The 18,120-nt window shown below is 39.0% G+C and overlaps 1 protein-coding gene and 1 long non-coding RNA gene across 5 annotated transcripts in view; both read left to right on the forward strand.

Annotated features, from left to right (window-relative positions):
* The window catches only part of LOC144382321 (uncharacterized), a 53,210-nt gene extending 51,087 nt beyond the window's left edge, over positions 1–2,123 (forward strand). For both annotated transcript variants that reach the window (XR_013448998.1, XR_013448999.1), the window contains one exon: positions 2,060–2,123. This is a non-coding gene — a long non-coding RNA (uncharacterized LOC144382321). The remainder of the gene's footprint in view (positions 1–2,059) is intronic.
* Positions 2,124–2,227: 104 nt separating this feature from the next.
* Positions 2,228–18,120, forward strand: part of PRPF18 (pre-mRNA processing factor 18) — a 76,674-nt gene continuing 60,781 nt past the window's right edge. For 2 of the 3 annotated variants that reach the window (XM_036114028.2, XM_036114045.2), the window contains exon 1: positions 2,228–2,442. In XM_036114028.2, the coding sequence (XP_035969921.1) occupies positions 2,377–2,442 (66 nt within the window). In that variant the 5' untranslated portion in view covers positions 2,228–2,376. Of the gene's footprint in view, positions 2,443–3,859; positions 3,967–18,120 lie in introns of all 3 variants that reach the window. The other variant, XM_036114055.2, reaches the window with a different exon arrangement.

The following is an 18,120-nucleotide window of genomic DNA, read 5'->3' on the forward strand; positions in this document are numbered from 1 at the left end:
TTTTTTTTAAAGGTTTTATTTATTTGTTTGTTTATTTATTTAGAGTGCATGATCAGGGGGAGGGGAAGAGGGAGAAGGAGAAAGAATCTGAAGCCGACATCCAGCTGAGTCTGGGGGGGGCGGGGCTTAATCTCATGACGCTGAGATCTTGACCAGAGCCGAAATCAAGAGCCAAATCAAGAGCCGGATGCTCAACCGACTGAGCCACCCGGTGGCTCCAGGATGCATAGGTTGAAAATGAACACATTCTCCCTTAGAGTTAGGATGGGTTGGTTCTCTCCTGGTTGTCTTTTTTCCCTTCTGTATTGAAAAGCTTACTCATCAGTTTGCTTGTTCAAGTACACATCTTTCTTCCATCTCAAGCCTTTGTCAAGATTTAATGCACATGTTTCCATAAACACCGAAATCAGCGAGAGTCTGAAATTTAAAAGGAGCCTGTTTTTGGTAGCTAGTTGTTTCTCTGGTTTGCATTTACTGTCTCCCATTGGCCACCTGTTCCTTTGCTGGAAACTTCCATTATTGTTACTATCATCCCTGTCAGTCCTTCATTCAGGTTTCTTTTTTTTTTTTTTAAGATTTTATTTATTTATTTGAGAGAGAGAGAACATGAGAGGGGTAAGGGTCAGAGGGAGAAACAGACTCCCCGCTGAGCAGGGAGCCTGATGTGGGACTCGATCCTGGGACTCCAGGATCTTGACCTGAGCCGAAGGCAGTCACTTAACCAACTGAGCCACCCAGGTGCCCCTCATTCATGTTTCTGTGTAATAATCTCTTAACCCTAAAACAGGCAAATGCTAATAAATTATTTGCTTAGGGAATTATAAGTGACTCGGGAGACCAATAGCCATATAAGAGGGTCGCCGTGTTTATTAATTCAAGGACCTTTTCTGTGTAAAATATTTTAAGCTTTCCAAAGCCCTAAAAATTAGCACAGCATCTTAGGTCAGAGAATGAGTTAACTTCCTATGTTGATTTATTTCTGGTAAAAGTCAGCTATCTTTTGGGTGAAATGTAACCAACACACACACACACACACACACACACACACACACACACCCACACACACACACAACTTTGTAAATTGATCGAACAGTTCTCTACCATCTTTTATTTTGATAAATCATCTTACTCAGTATTGATCGACTGAACTGAATGATATTTCTTTCCTTTTTGAGTGGGAAAAACTAGCCTGTCAAATATTGTTCAGTTGTGATTTATCTGGAATTTCAAAAACAGCTTCAATGGCATAGAACCAAAGATAAATGCTTTGTAAACAGTTCTTAGGGTCTTTTTAAAATTAAAATCTTAGACATAATTTTTCTCCACAATTTAATTTTTCTTCTTGGGTTGGACTTACACACACACACACACACACACACACACACACTCTTTCTGATTACATCTCCAATCATGTCACTGAAAATCTTGATTGCTGAACACATGACCATAACAATTATCTCAGTTAGCTTGGGGTAAGTGTTCAATTATCACCAAGATTTGTAAGCAGTTTAGAACTGAGAAATGAGAGACATTTACTTCTGAAGCGACTTAAATGGATATAGTCGCTTAACTTTACAGGAAATTTAACAGGGTGGCAATCAACACTGCCCCTTTATTATGTCTAATGAACTAACAGTATTGCTCAGGGTTTTCCCACTTTATTTTTTTTAAGAACTGTTTTTTTGTTTTTTAAGATTTTATTTATTTGACAGAGAGAGAGACAGTGAGAGAGGGAACACAAGCAGGGGGAGTGGGAGAGGGAGTAGCAGCCTTCCCGCCGAGCAGGGAGCCCGATGCGGGGCTCGATTCCATGATCCTGGGATCATGACCTGAGCTGAAGGCAGACGCTTCTCGACTGAGCCACCCAGGTGCCCCAAGGGTTTTCCCACTTTAGTGCATTCATTTTGGCAAGCAGGTAACTTCAGGAACTCCGGTGTGAACTGGTTTAATGAGTGAGGATCTGGCCCTAATTAATATAATTGAAGTGTTCTATGAGGAGGCTTTTGCTTCTGAACTAGCAAATACAAGCAGGTGTAATAACTTCTCTTTAAAAATACAGCAGGTCGACCTCCACAGGCTTCAAGAAGACTCCTGTTTCAGCCTACTTCCCATTGTTATCTCCACTAACATAAACGACAGGCGCGCTGCCGGAGGGCGCCGCCAGGGGGCGCAAGTCTACAGCGGCTTCGTCAACAACAGGGGCCCTGGAGCACTCCCTCCCTTCCTCTCGCTTGCTTCAGCTTCCGCCGGAAGCGGTTCTTGTCAGTCGTTGTCAGGTATTTGAGCGTGTTTGTGGTGGGTTCGCGGCGCCTGACTAGGTGAGGCTTGGTTCCAGGACCCCGAGAGGGAAGCTCGAGCGTAAACCCGGGCAGCGGGATGGACGTTCTGAAATCGGAGATCCTCCGGAAGCGGCAGCTGGTGGAGGACAGGAACCTGTTGGTGGTGAGGATCCTTGGGGGTCGTGGGGCTTTGGCGATCGAAGACGTGTGTGTGTGTGTGTGTGTGTGTGTGGTGGGTGGGTGGCGCTGGGAGTGAGAGGAGGGGTGAAGGGGTCTGGGCAGAGATGAGGCTTGGTGGGAGCTCCGCAGCTACCCGGAGCGGCCTGTCTAGACCCACCTTTTGACACCTCCCTCGGGAGTCTTAGGGAGGCGGGGAATTACAGCAGAGCCCAAGATTTTGGCAGTTTCTCCCCAGCTGCCCCTTTTCCCTCGAAGTTTCCCTGTCTGCGCCTTACACCCACTCCCATCTGTCCGTATTCTGCGAACGTGCCCCGGTTCTGGTGGTTAACGTCTGTCGTTTTACTAAGGGTTTGTGCCCGGCTGAAACGAGAGTAAGGGCAGGCCCAGAATTATTTAAAATCTGTGACTCCGTCCTACTGTTGAAACCTGAGTTTTTATTACATCCCCCCCAACACGTAACAAAAGTCTGTTGGCCAGCCCTTCGCTTGATAGGACGGCTAAAACTGTTACAGACAAACAGTGGAGTAAAAGGAGAAAAAGGAGAATTGCGTGATTTACTAGATGTTCATGACTTTGTTGCGTAACAATAACTGAGACCAGGGGTTCTCAGAGCTTTGGGCCTCCGGAGCCCTTTACACTTTTCCAAACTGAGGATCACAAAGGGCTTTTGTTTATGTATTTATCGATATTTACCGCATTAGAAGTTAAAGCTGACAAGTTTTTCTTATTGAAGTTTAGTTGACTGTATGTCAATTTTGTATAAATTGTATTAGTTGCAGGTGCATAACATAGTGATCGACAATTACAAACATTAGGAAATGCTGACCATAGTGTAGTTTAACATCTGCCACCCACAAAGGTATTAAATGTTATTGAGTATATTCTCAATGCTGTACTTTTCATCCGGTGACTTAATTTTATAACGGGAAGTTTGTATCTTTTAGTCCCCTTTACCTGTTTTGCTCGAGCCCCACCCCATCACCATTTCTGTGTATTTGTTAGTTTTGGTTTTGTTTTTTTTAGATTCCATATATAAGTGAGATCATATGGTATTTCTTTCTCTGACTTACTTCACTTAGAGTAATACCCTCTAGCTCCATCTGTATTGTCCCAAATGGCAAGATTTCATTTTTTATATGCAACTATATAATTTTATATAGAATCGACGATTTATAGTCTTTATCTTTCTGCTTCGAACCATCCATCAGTAGTTTTCAAATTTTTTACTGCCCCAGTCACTTTAAGAAATTTTTATGTTTTGCTCTGATATGTATATGGAAAAAGTTTCATGAAACAGTTCTTACCTTAACTACATGTGATTCTATCGTGTTTTAATCGGTTGTTTGATTTAAAAATGCTGGTTGGGAATCACTGAATTGTTTTCATTACCTTATCTGTAGCTGGAAAACACTTGTCTGTGTTACATTGTTCTTCTGGAAGAGCTGCCTCAACTTGGTCATTTCAAATGATGTCGCAGCTTTTTATTGTTAGTCCGAGAGTTGAAATAGTAAGTACTTACTGTGAGTGCCTCTTTGTTAAATTGGAGAAGCTCCTAAAATAGCCTCCTGTCACCTGTCCTAAATGATCTGCCTGGTGTAACTACTCAGAGGTAAGTGTATTCTCTGCATTGCTCTCATTCCAATGCTTTGGGGCCTTGGTGTTGGTGAATCTTGAGTTAACACAGAGCATCATTATGTGGAAAACCCAGGGGGCTTAAGAAACAGTGGAGCATAATTAGCAGTTTTCGTTGTCATTATGAGGATGGGCTTTGCGTAGAATTTTAGCTTTGTTTTTCTCCCCAGTATTTATTGAATGTTTTCTATATATTTCTATATATGCTACTCTGTGCCTCAGAGGATTAAAAAAAGTCATGCTTGATCCTTTAAGGAATATGCATTCAGTTTCACAGAAAATAGAGAAGCCAGCATGCAAGATATTCCTTGCCTTTTCTCCCGTTAAAACAGGATGAGGTGTCTGTTAAAGCTTGTCTCAAACCTTCCACCTGCACGCTGGATCCCAGCTCATCCTAGCACCACCAGGAACCTGAATGTCACGTATCTCATTTCTTCCTGTGCCTTCAGTTTACTGGCCTACCCCCACCAGCCCTGGAACATACTGATGTCTCTTCCACCTTTAACAGGGTGTTTTTGTTTTTTATAACTAGGCTTCTTAAAATAAGTTTTAATTCCTACACGCTCCTTAACATGATGCACAAAGGTTCCTGCCCCACAACGGTACTGAATCCATTCTAATCAGAGACAGCAGTGACCTCCATGTTTTCTAGCTGACCTCAGCAGCATTTGACACTCTTGACCAGTCTTCTTTCTACATGTGCCCCTCCACCTTTCCTCCTTTATGATAGTACTAAAAGGATCTTGGACTTAAAAGGGTCAAGAGTTAGTAATTTCTGTGCCGGTGAAAATCTGTGCCCATTACACCCTAGCACCAGAGTTCTGGCTCTTTTGAACCTTTTGTCATTTTTTCAGTTATTTGAACTTGCCTTTCTCACTCATCCTTTTCTTTATAATAGTCTTCTATAATTTTCTTTTTTTTAGATTTTATTTATGTATTTGACAGAGAGAGACACAGCGAGAGAGGGAACACAAGCAGGGGGAGTGGGAGAGGGAGAAGCAGGTTTCCTGCCGAGCAGGGATCCCAGTGTGGGGCTCGATCCCAGGATCCTGGGATCATGACCTGAGCCGAAGGCAGACGCTGAACGACGGAGCCACCCAGGCGCCCCAATAGTCTTCTATAATTTTCTTCAGCTCCTTACTTCATGGTCAGTGAGTAGCCTTTGAAAGGTCCTTTTTTTGGTTTTTTTCTTTTTCCTAGTGTAGCCAAAAAACAGTGTGGTAGGGACTTTGCTGTCCTGTTGATAGCGTATTTTGACATCTGCAGAGTAGATTTTTTCTTCATTTTACTGTAAAAATTTTCAGTTGTGCAGAAAACTCAAAATTGTACAGTTAGAGGGGTGCCTGGATGGCTCAGTCAGTTAAGCATCTGCCTTAGGCTCAGGTCATGACCTCAGGGTCTTGGGATCGAGCTGTGGGTCAGGCTTCCTGCTCAGCAGAAAATCTGCTTCTCCCTCTCCCTTTGCCCCTCCCCACCGCTTGTGACTTCTCTTTCTCTCTTTCTCTCTCAAATAAATAAATAAAATCTTAAAAAATTTAAAAAATTGTACAGTTAGAAACTCACATGCCACAACCTAGATTCTGTAGTTAAACCTGCATTAACATTTTGCTCTATTTGCTTTATCATGTACCTGTCCAGAAACTACTTCAGAGTAGTTATAGCAGTCAGAACTTTTTAGGATCAGTGATAGGCTATTTTAGTAGCTTCTCCACAGTTTGATGAAGGGCCACTCACAAGGTTAAGTATTTCAACTCTCACAGCTTAACAATAAAAAGCTGGGACACCACTTGAAATGACCAAAGATGAGGGAGCTCTTTGGGAACCATACAGACAGGTGTTACTCAGCTGCAGATGGGGTAATGAAAACAATTTAATGATTTTAATATATTGCAAGTTAAGTTACAGACATTGGTACACTTTACCCCTAAACAATTTGGTGTGCATATCATTAATGAGCGTTCAGTGTTTATTTATACGTCTTTTTATGTGTATACACAAATTTATATATTAAGAAATACACAGATCAGTGAATTTTGACAAATGCATATGCCTGTGTAATCACATCTGTATCAAAATAGAGAATATTACCTCATTCCATCTTCCAGTGATTCCCTTTGCCTACCACCCCCAGGAGCCACCACTGTTCAGATTTCTTTGCACCACTGGTTGGTTTTGCCTGCTCTAGAACTTCACAGGAGTGTAATCATCAGACTGTGCTCTCTTCTGTGTTCCACTGTGTTTCATCATAATGGTTTGCGTTTTATTCATGTTGGATAGATCAGTTGTTCCTTTTTTTTGCTGAGTAGTATTCCATTGTATAAATAGAGCCGGTTTGTGAATCCATTCTTCTGATGTTGGGCTCTTGGGCTGTTGCCAGGATTTGGCTCTGAAGATGAAAGCTGCTGTGGAACTTGCTTTATAAGTCTGATGTTTGCATTTCTCTGAGGAAAATGCCGGGGAGTGGAATTGCTAGGTCATAGAGTACATACATGTTTTTATAAAAAGCCACCAGACATTTTTCCAGTGTGCTTGGACCATGTGACACATTTACCAGCAAGGAGGGTTCAGAGGTCCTCCAGTCGCGCAAGCAGTTTGTGTTGTCAGTCTTCTTAATTTCAGCCATTTGGAGGATTCTAGTGATACTGCATTGTGGTTTTAATTTCCATCTGCCTGATGATGATAGTGCCTTCCATGTGGTTTTTTTTTTTTTTGACCATTTGTAGCTCTTTTGTAAAGTGTTAAAATTGCTTGCATTATTTTTTAATTGGGTTGGTTTTTTCCTTATTGTGTTGAAGGAATTCTTCATATATCATGGATTCCAGGTTCTGTCAGATACGTCAGATATGTTTTGTGAATATTTTCTCCCAGACTGTGGGTCTTCTATTCATTTTCTTTCTTCTTTCTTTTCTTTCTTTTCTTTCATTCTTTCTTCTCTCTCTTTCTCTCTCTCTTGTTCTTTCTCTCGTTCTTTCCTTCCTTCCTTCCTTCCTTCCCAGGGAGAGGGAGAGAAGCAGACTCCGCTGTGGGGAGCCCGACACGGGGCTTGATCTCACCACCTGAGATCATGACCTGAGCCAAAATCAAGAGTCTGACGCTTAACTGACTGAGCCACCCAGGCGTCCCTCTATTCATTTTCTCAATCATGTTTTTTGAAGAGCAAAAACTTTGAATTTTGATCAAGCTAATTTATCAATTGGTAATGGTTATTGTTCTGTGTGTCCTGTCTGGGAATATGAGAGTACAGCTAGCTGGAAAAAAGTTGGCAGTTCTTAAAAATTAAACATACCCATACTATATACGATCCAGTCCCTCCATTCCTAGGCGGTAATTCAAGAGACCAAGGTATTCTTTTGTACTCTAAAAGCTTTTTGTTTTTATTTAATAAACAGAATTCTAAACAATTTTGCATCAGTTTTTTTGTATGATGTGAGGTAGTGGTGTGGTTTATTGCATTCCATGTGGATATCCAGTGGTTCCAGCACCATTTACTGAAAATAATTATCCCTTTGGATGGTTTGGATTATTTGACAAAAATCAAATAATTGTGTAAGTGTGGCTGCATTTTGGGTGCTCACTTCTATTCTTGTAAGCTGTTTGTTGATCTTTATGCCAATGCCACACTGTCTTTTGATTCCTGTAGCGTTATGGTGAGTCTCAAGGTCAGGCAAGGTCAATACTACCACCACTACTACTACTAATTTTTTTTCTTTTCTTTTTTTTTGTCCTCCTCTTCCCCTTTCTCCTCCTTTTTATTCTCTTGCTGTGATATATTTTTTTTAAGCAACTTTACTGAGGTATGATTGACATACAGTAAACTACACATTTTTTAAAATGTGCAGTCGGGTGCATTTTGACATAGGTATATACCTGTGAAACTTTCACCACAGTAAGAGCGTGAACATGTCCATCTCACCCCAAAGTTTCCTTTTGCCCTTTTGTAATCCCACCTTCCTGCCTCTCCCTGCCCCCTATACCCACTCTGTCCACAGGCAACCACTGATCTGCTTTCTCTTACTTTGAATTAGTTTGCATTTTCTTGAGTTATTTGAGAAATTGTTCGGTATGTTTTCTGTCTTGTCTGCCTCCTTTCATTCAGCCTGATAATCTTGAGATTGATTCATGTGCTTGTATATATCAGTACTGCATTATTTTTGTTACTGAACAATATTCCACCATTGTATGGGGAAATCCCAATTTGTTAATTAAACCGTTGAAAGGCATTTGGGTTGTTTGCAGTTTTTGGCTGTAACGATAGAGCTGCTATGAACATTCGTGTACAGGTTTTTATGTGGATTTATGCTTTCATTTCCCTTGACTAAATGCCAAGGAGTGAGATGGTTGGGTCATATAGTGGTTATGTTTAACTTTATTTTCTAAAAGAGTTTGTGTAAGATGGGGTGTTATTTCTTGCATACAATTTTATATAATTGTATATGTTTTATAGCATATGTAATTACAGAATAGATTTCATTTGTGCAAAGTAAATTTTCATGTAGTTTTCTCCTTTGGTGATATCAGTGATAAAATACAGCCAGCAGGATTCATTGGCATTTAATAGTTCTTTCATTTTGAAAAGCATTGTGTCTTTTTTTTTCCTTCGGTGAGGACTTTTAAGTTTTACTCTCCTCAGGATTTTCATTTTTCAATTTTCGAATGTATAACAATAGTCGCCATGCTATACACTGTATCTCCATCAGTAATTATTTTATACCTGAAAGTTTGTACCTTTTGATCATCACCCATTCCCCACTCCCAACTCATGCCTCTGGCAACCACTAACCCGTTCTGTGTATCTGTGAACTTGGTTTGTTGTTGTTAAAATCCCTCGTGTAAGTGGGATCATACATTGTCTTTCTCTCCTAGTTTACTTCACTTAGAGTAATGCCCTCAAGGTCCGTCCATGTTGTTGTAAATGGCAAGATTTCATTTTTTTATGGCTGAATAATACTCCATTCTGTGTGTGTGTGTGTGTGTGAGAGAGAGAGAGAGAGAGACCTTTTTTAATCCATTCATTCATTGATGGACAAATTGTTTCCATATCTTGGCTATTGAAAATAATGCTGCAATGAACATGAGAGTGCAGACATCTTTTCAAATTAGTGTTTTCATTTTCTTTGGATAAATACCCAGAAGTGCAGTTGCTGAACAATATGGTGCTTCTGTTTTTAAGTCTTTGAGGAACCTCCACATCATTTTCCATAGAGGCTCCACCATTTTACATTCCCACCAAGAGTGCACAAGTCTTCCCTTTTCTCCACATCTTCGCTAATGCTTGTTATTTCTTGTCTTTTTTTTTCTATTTATTTTTTTTATGTAGTGTTCCATGATTCATTGTTTGCGTATAACACCCGGTGCTCCATTCAATACGTGCCCTCTTTAATACCCATCACCAGGCTAACCCATCCCCCAGCCCCCTCCCCTCTAGAACCCTCAGTTTGTTTCTCAGAGTCCATAGTCTCTCATGGTTTGTCTCCCCCTCCCCTCCAATTTCCCCCCCTTCATTTTTCCCTTCCTACTATCTTCTATTTTTTTTTTCTTTTTTTTTTACATATGTATTAATTTGTTTCAGAGGTACAGGTCTGTGATTCATCAGTCTTAGCACAGTTCATAGCGCTCACCATAGCACATACCCTCCGCAATGTCTATCACCCAGCCACACCATCCCTCCCACCCCCCACCACTCCAGCAACCCTCAGTTTGTTTCCTGAGATTAAGAATTCTTGATAATAGCATTCTGACAGGTATGAGGTGATAGCTCCTGGCTTTGCTTTGCGTTTCCCTGATTAGTGATGTTGATTAGCATTTTTTCATGTGTCTGTTGGCCATCTCTACATCTTCTTTGGAAAAATGTCTATTCAGACCCTCTGCTTATTTTTAAATTGGATTATTTGTTTTTATGCTATTTAGTTGTACGAGTTCTTTATATATTTTGGATATTAACCCTTTATCAGGTGTGTGATTTACAAATATCTTTTATTGAGTAGGTTGCCTTTTCATTTTGTTGATGGTTTTGTTTGCTTAGCAGAAACTTTCTAGTTTGATGTAGTTTCACTTACTTTTTCTTTTGTTGGCTTTGCTTTTGGAGTCAGACCTAAAAACTCCTTGTTAAGACAGATGTCACAGAGCTTACTGCCTATGTTTTCTTCTAGGAGTTTCATGGTTTCAGGTCTTACATTCAAATCTCTAATCAATTTTGAGTTAATTTTTATGTCTGGTTTAAGATAGTAGGGTAGTTCAATTCTTTTGCATGTGGCAATCCAGCCCCATTTTTTGAACAGACTACCTTCTCCTTGTATATTCTTGGCCCCCTTGTTGTAAAGTAATGGATTATATGTACATAGGTTTATTTCTGGGCTGTTTTTTTTTTAAAGATTTATTTATTTATTTAGAGTACAAGCAGAGGGAGAGGGAGAGAAACTCAAGCAGATTCACTCCTGAGCACAGAGCCTGACTCGGGGCTTGCTCTAAAGACCCTGAGATCATGACCTGAGCCGAAATCAAGAGTTGGATGTTTGACTGAGCCACCCAGTCACTCCTCTGGGCTTTCTGTTCTGTTGCATTTCACCTGTCTGTTTTTATGCCATTACCTTACTGTTTGGATTACTTTAGCTTTGTATTATAATTTGAGATGAGGGAGTGTGATGCCTCCAGCTTTGTTCTTCTTTCTCAAAATTACTTTGTCTATTGAGATCTTTCGTGGTTCCATATAAAACTTTAGATTGTTCATTCTATTTTTGTAATAAATGCTGTTGTAATTTTGATAGGGATGGGGTTGAATTTATAGATTGCTTTGAGTAGTGTGGACGTTTTCACAGTATAGGCATACCTTGGAGATACTGCGGTTTTGGTTCCAGACCACTGCAGTGAAATAGAAATTGCAATAAAGCGAGTCAGATGAGTGTTTTGGTTTCCCAGTGCATATCAAAGTTACGTTTACACTATATTAAGTGTGTAGTAAACTCATGTCTATAAAAATATAACTTAATTTACAAATATGGCTAAAATATTGCTAAAATATGCTAACCGTCATCTGTGCTTCCAGTGAGTTGTAATCACTGATCAGATACCATAGCAAAAAATAAAGAATAATAAAAGTGAAAAAGTTTGAAATATTGCTAGAATTAACAAAATAGGGCACAAAGTACACAAATGCTGTTGGAAAAATGATGCTGATAGACTTGCTCAAGTCGGGGTTGCTACAAATCTTCAATTTATAAAAGACTTAATATCTGTGAAGTGCAGTAAAACAACATAAGCCTGTACTAATTCTTCCATTCCACAAGCACAGAATATCTTTCCATTTATTTGTGTCTTCAATTTCTTTCATCACTGTCTTAGAGTTTTCAGTGTATAGGTCTTTCACCTCCTTGGTTAAATTTAGTTTTAGGTAGTTTATTCATTTTTATGCAATTGTAAATGGAATTGTTTTCTTAATTTCTTTGATACTTTATTAGTGCATAGAAACAACAGATTTGTATGTTGATTTTTGTATCCTGCAGTTTTACTGAATTCATTTATTCTTACAGTTTTTTGGTGGAGTCTTTAGGGCTTTCTATATATAATAAGTCTTCTGCAAATAGTGACAGTTTTACCTTTTCATTTTGGATTTTTCTTGCTGTGGCTAGGACTTCCAATACTGTGTTGAATAAAATTGGTGAGAATTGATACCCTTGTCTTGTTCCTGATCTTAGAGGAAAAGCTTTCAACTTTTCATTATTATTGAGTATGATGTTATCTATGGGCTTGTCCTACTTGGCCTTTATTGTGTTAGTATGTTTCCTCTCTACTGCTTTTTTGAGAGTTTTTATCATAAATGGATGTTGAATTTTGTCACATGCTTTTTCTGCATCTATTGAGATCATAAGATTTTTTTCCCCTCCATTTTGTTAATGTGGTATATCACATTGATTTGCCGGCATTGAGTGATCCTTGCATCTCTAGAATAAATCCCACTTGGTTACGGTGTATGGTTCTCCAAATATATTGTTGAATTTGGTTTGTTAATATTTTGTTGAGGATTTTTGCGTCTATATTCATCAGGAATATTGGCCAGTAATTTTCTTTCCTTGTGGAATCCTTGTGTGGTTTTGGAATTGGGGTAATGTTGGCCTAATAAGATGAGTTTGGAAGTGTTCCCTCCTCTCTTTTGGAAGCATTTGTGAAGGATTTAGTATCAATTCTTTGAATGTTTAGTAGAATTAACCAGTAAATCCATTTGGTCCTGAACTTTTGTTTTTTGGGAGGTCTTTGATTACTGATTCAATCTCCTTACTAGTAATCAGTCTGTTCAGATTTTGTATTTCTTGGTGATTCAGTCTTGGAAGGTTGTAGGTTTCTAGGAATTTATCCATTTCTTCTAGGTTGTCCAATTTGTTGGCATATGATTGTTCATAGTAGTTTCTTAAGATCTTTTGTATTTCTGTGGTATCAGTTGTAACATCTTTCATTTATGATTTTATTTGTGGACTGTCTCTTTTTACTTGATAAATGTAGCTGAAGGTTTGTTGATGTTTATCTTCTCAAAAAAACCAACTCTTAATTTCATTGATCTCTTATCTTTTTAGTCTCAATTTTGTTTATTTTTCCTCTGATATTTGTTAATTCCTTCCCTCTACAAACTTTGGTATTCATTTGTTCTTTTCCTAGTTCCTTGAGGTGTAAAGTTTAGGTTGTTTGAGATTTTTCTTGTTTCCTGAGGTAAGCTTCCCCCTTAGAACTGCTTTTGCTGCATCCCATAAATTTTAGTAAGTAGTACTTTCATTTTCACTTGTTTGAAGGTATTTTTCGATTTCTTCTTCGATTTCATTGACTCTTTGGTTGTTCAGTAACGTGTTGTTTACTCTCCACATATATGTGAAATTTCCAGTTTGCTTCCTGTAATTGATGTCTGGTTTCATACCATTGTGGTTTGAAAAGATGGTTGATGTGATTTCATTCTTCTTAAATTTATTAAGACTTTCTTTGTGGCCTAATACATGATCTGTCCTGGAGAATGTTCCATGTGCACTTGAGAAGAATGTCTATTCTGCTTTTGGATGGGATGTTCGTATGTATGTGTTACGTCCAGCTGGTTTTAAGGCATCATTTCTTTATCTCGATGACCTGTCCATTGATGTAGCATTGTGTCTCTTCAGATTGTGTTTGTGTGTCCTTCCATTTGGTATATTACCTTAGGGATTTTAAGGCTTATTTTCATATTTCAGCAAGATGTTGACCCTGCTACATGGTTGGTGAACTCATGTATAGTGTCTTTTTTTTTTTTTTTTTTAAGAGAGAATGCATGCAAGAGAGCGTCGGAGCAGAGGAGGGGCAGATGGAGAGAATCTTAAGCAGGTTCAGCTCGAAGCGCCATGTGGGGCTTGATCACAGGACCCTGAGATCTTGGCCTGAACCAAAATCAAGAGTCGGATGCTTGGGGCGTCTGGGTGGCCCAGTCGTTAAGCGTCTGCCTTCGGCTCAGGGCATGATCCCAGGGTCCTGCGATCGAGCCCTGCATTGGGCTCCCTGCTCCGCGGGAAGCCTGCTTCTCCCTCTCCCACTCCCCCTGCTTGTGTTCCCTCTCTCGCTGTGTCTCTCTCTGTCAAATAAATAAAATCTTTAAAAAAAAGAGTTGGCTGCTTAACCGACTGAGCCACCCAGGTGTCCCTATAGTGGCTTGCTTTGCATATTCAGGCTGTATATTTGTTGGTTTTCCAGTGTGTTTTTGTAGAGCTCTTGATGATGTTTGTATCTAATATATATAAACACTAAAAACCTTAACATGATTGAGGAAGGCTGATTTTAAATTAATGAAATGTTGCCAGTCATGGTTGAATGTTTTAAATTTTGATTTTCCTTTATTAGTGTGGGCAGACATTTCAGGTGATATGGTAGATAGGTTTCTGTACTTCGGACCTATGAATCTCAGTTTTATAATCTAGAAAGTACAACTTGGATAGAGTCCAAGAATAACATTTGTGAAGCAGCATGTAGGAATTAGGTTCTGTCTTAAAAAGGAGAAGCACTTTTATATATACCCATTTCACATTGTTTTTTAAAATCTGTCAGGATGACAGGGCCAATAGAAATGTTAGGTGCTTTAGGAGAGAATCCAAAGAAATTTAAATCATCCGTTCATATGCTATCTTAAAATGTATACCAGCCACTTTTAGACTTTTGTGTTTGTAGGTCTTTATTATGCATTCTGTAGTTAATTCAACAAACTTCGAGTTTGAATATTTTGAATATAGTTCGAAAGGAAAGTAAATTTGTAAAATGAATAAACAAGTCATAAAATCTAATTGTGGCTGCATCCCTAGATAGCTCTGTAACTTTGGGCAAGTTATCTAACCTGCTTGAGTTACCTTTAAAGGTGCTGTTTCGCTGATATTTAACTTTTAATACTCTACAATTTTAATTCTATCATAAATGTGTCCCCAGCACTTTATATTTCAAAGTGTATTTTCAGTGTACTTTGTAAAATAACGTTTTACAGTTAGAGAACCTTTAGTTGCTCTTTCAAACTGCTCTTTTTTTCTAAATAGAAGGTATATAAAGAGTGACATTTGAAACGTGGGTAACCTTTTGTTTTAGACATCCTTTGTTGTCATAAAATAAATGGTCACTTAGTATAAAGCAAATTATTTTTATCTTATTATAATTCCAAAATGAAAAGCAAATTAATTTTATTGTTAATAATTCATTCAGGGGCAGCTGGGTGGCTCAGTCGGTTAAACATCTGCCTCAGCTCAGGTCATGATCTCAGGGTCCTAGGATCGAGCCCTGCATCAGGCTCCTTGAGCAGCAGGGAGATCTTGAGATCTGGAATGCCCCTGGAAGGGATTGGCCTTAGGCAGGAGGAGGGTTTCCTTTTCCATTCTGAAATGAAGAAAGAATTGGTGCAGAGCCAGTAAGGATTGGTACTGGGAGGACTTCTCTTTCAATGGCTTTCCTTTTCTCTGTAACAGAGTGGCTTAGTCATTTGCTGAGAATGAGGGGGAAATGAAGGGATAAGAGGTCTAAGAGAGTGGAGAATGTGTACTGGTCATTGTAGAGAATAGGAGAGCAAACTAAATACACCAGGATCAGTGGGCAGCATTGAGGCCCAAGTGGTTTCAGTATTGCTTGGCACACTAGGTAAAGGCATAGGGAGGGCCAATGAGGGGATTCTACTAGGACCTTGGTTCTCACTTCTTGATTTCAGAACCCCTTTACATGTTTAATTGATGGCTCCAGAGAGCTTTTGTTTATATAGGATGTATTTATTGATAATTGCTCGATTAGAAATTAAAACTGGGAAATTTAGGGGCGCCTGGGTGGCTCAATCAGTTAAGCATCTGACTGTTGATTTTGGCTCAGGTCAGGATCTCAGGGTATTGAGATCGAGCCCTGTGTCAGGCTCTGTGCTGGACGTGGAGCCTGCTTGAGATTCTTTTTCTCTCTCTGCCCTCCCCCACTCCCCTTACTAGTGCATGCGTGCACTCTGTCTCTCAAAAAGAATAATAAAGAATTAAAAAATTAAAACTGGGAAATTTAAAAATACTTATATTCCATGTTGACTTCTATTTCATACTATAATAAACCTGTGTGTGTTAACATAATTCTTTTATGAAAACTGTATTTTCCAAGACAAAAGAAATTAGCAAGAAGAATGACGGTTTACAATTTTGCAAATCTTTTTAATTCCTTTCATGTTAGAAGACAGTTGGATTCTCCTGTTTCTCCATTTAACCTGTTGCGATACATTGTTTTTGTTCAAGTATATGAGGAAACCTCATCTTCACACAGCTAGGTAGTTGGAAAGGGTAGTATTTTAATAGCCTGTTCGGATAATTGTGGATATTCTTCTTTGATACTATATTAAAACTACACAATGATAAATTTTTTAAAGATGAGAGTATGGATTCTGACCGTTATCAATTAACTTTTTTTTTTTTTTTAAGATTTTATTTTTAAGTAATCTCTATACCCAATGTGGGGTTCGAACTTTAAACCCCTTGATCAAGAGTCACATTCTCCACTGGCTGAACCAGCCAGGTGCCCCATCAGTGAACTTTTTGTATATTACAATCTATTGATCTGTTATGCTCCAGATCTGTTCTGATCTATTCTGCTCATAAATCTTTTGCCTATGCATAATTTTGGAATTGTTTCCTTTGTACTGTCATAGTTTGCTGAGTTACATAGATCTTCTACATGGTGATATATTTCATTAGATGATATTAAAAAATGGCATTCATTAATATCACCACTGATTCATCAGAAAAGTTTTTAAGTATTGGGAAGCCATCAAGTTCATAGTGATGGCTGCAAGTTTGCCACCATCTGATTTTTGCTTGAAAGATGGAATTTTATCATAGGCAACAAATAGTATCATTGTCCTTTTAGTAACAGGCTTGCTTTGTTCAGTTTTGAGAAAACGTCTGCCAAACAGGAGACAACTGTCCTACTTTATTATGTAGCAAAACTGCTTTATATGTTTGATTTCATCATACCAAATATTAAAAGACGAAGAATACAATGAACTCTGAGACATAAAGATCAATACTTACCTTTATTTGTGCTGAGGTTCCAATGATTTTCCTCACCACTGCTTTTGTACCATCAGTGCAGGTGTGATTGCAGGGAAAAGGGGGGCGCATAACCTCTCAGTATTATTATGATAATACGTCTGACCTTGCAGAACCTCTGAAAAGGTCTTAGGAACCTCCCAGAGGTCCATGAGCCACATTTTGAGAATCAGTGTTCTGGGCTAAGATTTTCTTAGGTGTATTCCATGGAATTGGGGCGTGCTAGTAAAAGATGCTACCGCAGACTGCACCACAGACTCTGGCCTGGAGAGTCCTTTACTTTTTTCCTACCTATCCGCTCTTTCTGAGAGGATACCAGTATGTGCTTATCAGCTTATTTATATGAAATATGACAGCTAGGGGCTCCTGGGTGACTCAGTCGGTTAAGCGTCTGCCTTCGGCTCAGGTCAGGATCTGGGGTCCTACTCGGCGGGAGTCTGCTTCTCCCTCTCTCTCTGCCCCTCCTCCCACTTGTGCTTCTCTCTGTCTCTCAAATAAATAAAAAAAGCTTTTAAAAAAATACAACAGCTACATGCTATGTAGTCAAAAGAAACAGTTGATGCTGGGATAGGATTTTAGGAGTGAAGAACTGTAGCTTGCAATACTGGATCAGTTCAAAGGATTTAAGGACTAGAGTTCTAGTTGTGCGTATTACTCATGAGGCTCAGTAATTGTGAAAATGTCCCCTGCCCTTTCAGGTCTCTCATGTCTAAACTGGGATTAATATTATTGCTTTCTCAGGTAGTATTGCTGTTGGGATGATGCCATCAGTTCCTTATTCCAGACAGTACCTTCAACTTTACATCTATAAAGCTGTGCTTAGTGTGTGGTAGATGAATCAGTGAATGTTCATTGAGTTAATAGACTAAAACAAAACTTTATCATGAGAAATTTAAACATATACAAAAAGAGAATTACATAATGAACCTCTTATCTATCCTTGTCTTAACACTTGTAACTCTAGAAAATAAGAACATGTTCTTTAATAAACGAGATGTGATCCTACCCAACAAAATTGCAGTTAGGTCCTTAATATCATTAAATACTCCTCTCATGTTCCAGTGTCCTCAATTGAATTAAAATATATACATACATGTTTTTACAATTGGTTTGTTCAAATCCGATCCACTCAGTCCACTCATTGCATTTGTTTACTATGACTCTTGGTTTCTTTTAATCAAGAACATTTTCATTCACACCGCCCCCCCCCCTTTTTTATGCCTTTAACTTGTTGGAGAAACTTGCTAGTTTGGTAAATGTCCCAGTGTTTGCTTCCCAGTGATGGTGTTTAGCTTATTTCCCTATTCCCTAGATTTCTAATAAACTAGAGATGAGACCTACCATCAACAGATGAATGGATAAAGAAAATGTGTGTGTATATGTGTGTACGTACACACACACACACACACACACACACACACACACACACACACAGGAATATTACTCAGCCATCAAAAAGAATGAAATCTTGCCATTTGCAG

The sequence above is a fragment of the Halichoerus grypus genome, chromosome 6 (genome assembly GCF_964656455.1).
Source record: "Halichoerus grypus chromosome 6, mHalGry1.hap1.1, whole genome shotgun sequence".
NCBI lineage: Eukaryota > Metazoa > Chordata > Mammalia > Carnivora > Phocidae > Halichoerus > Halichoerus grypus.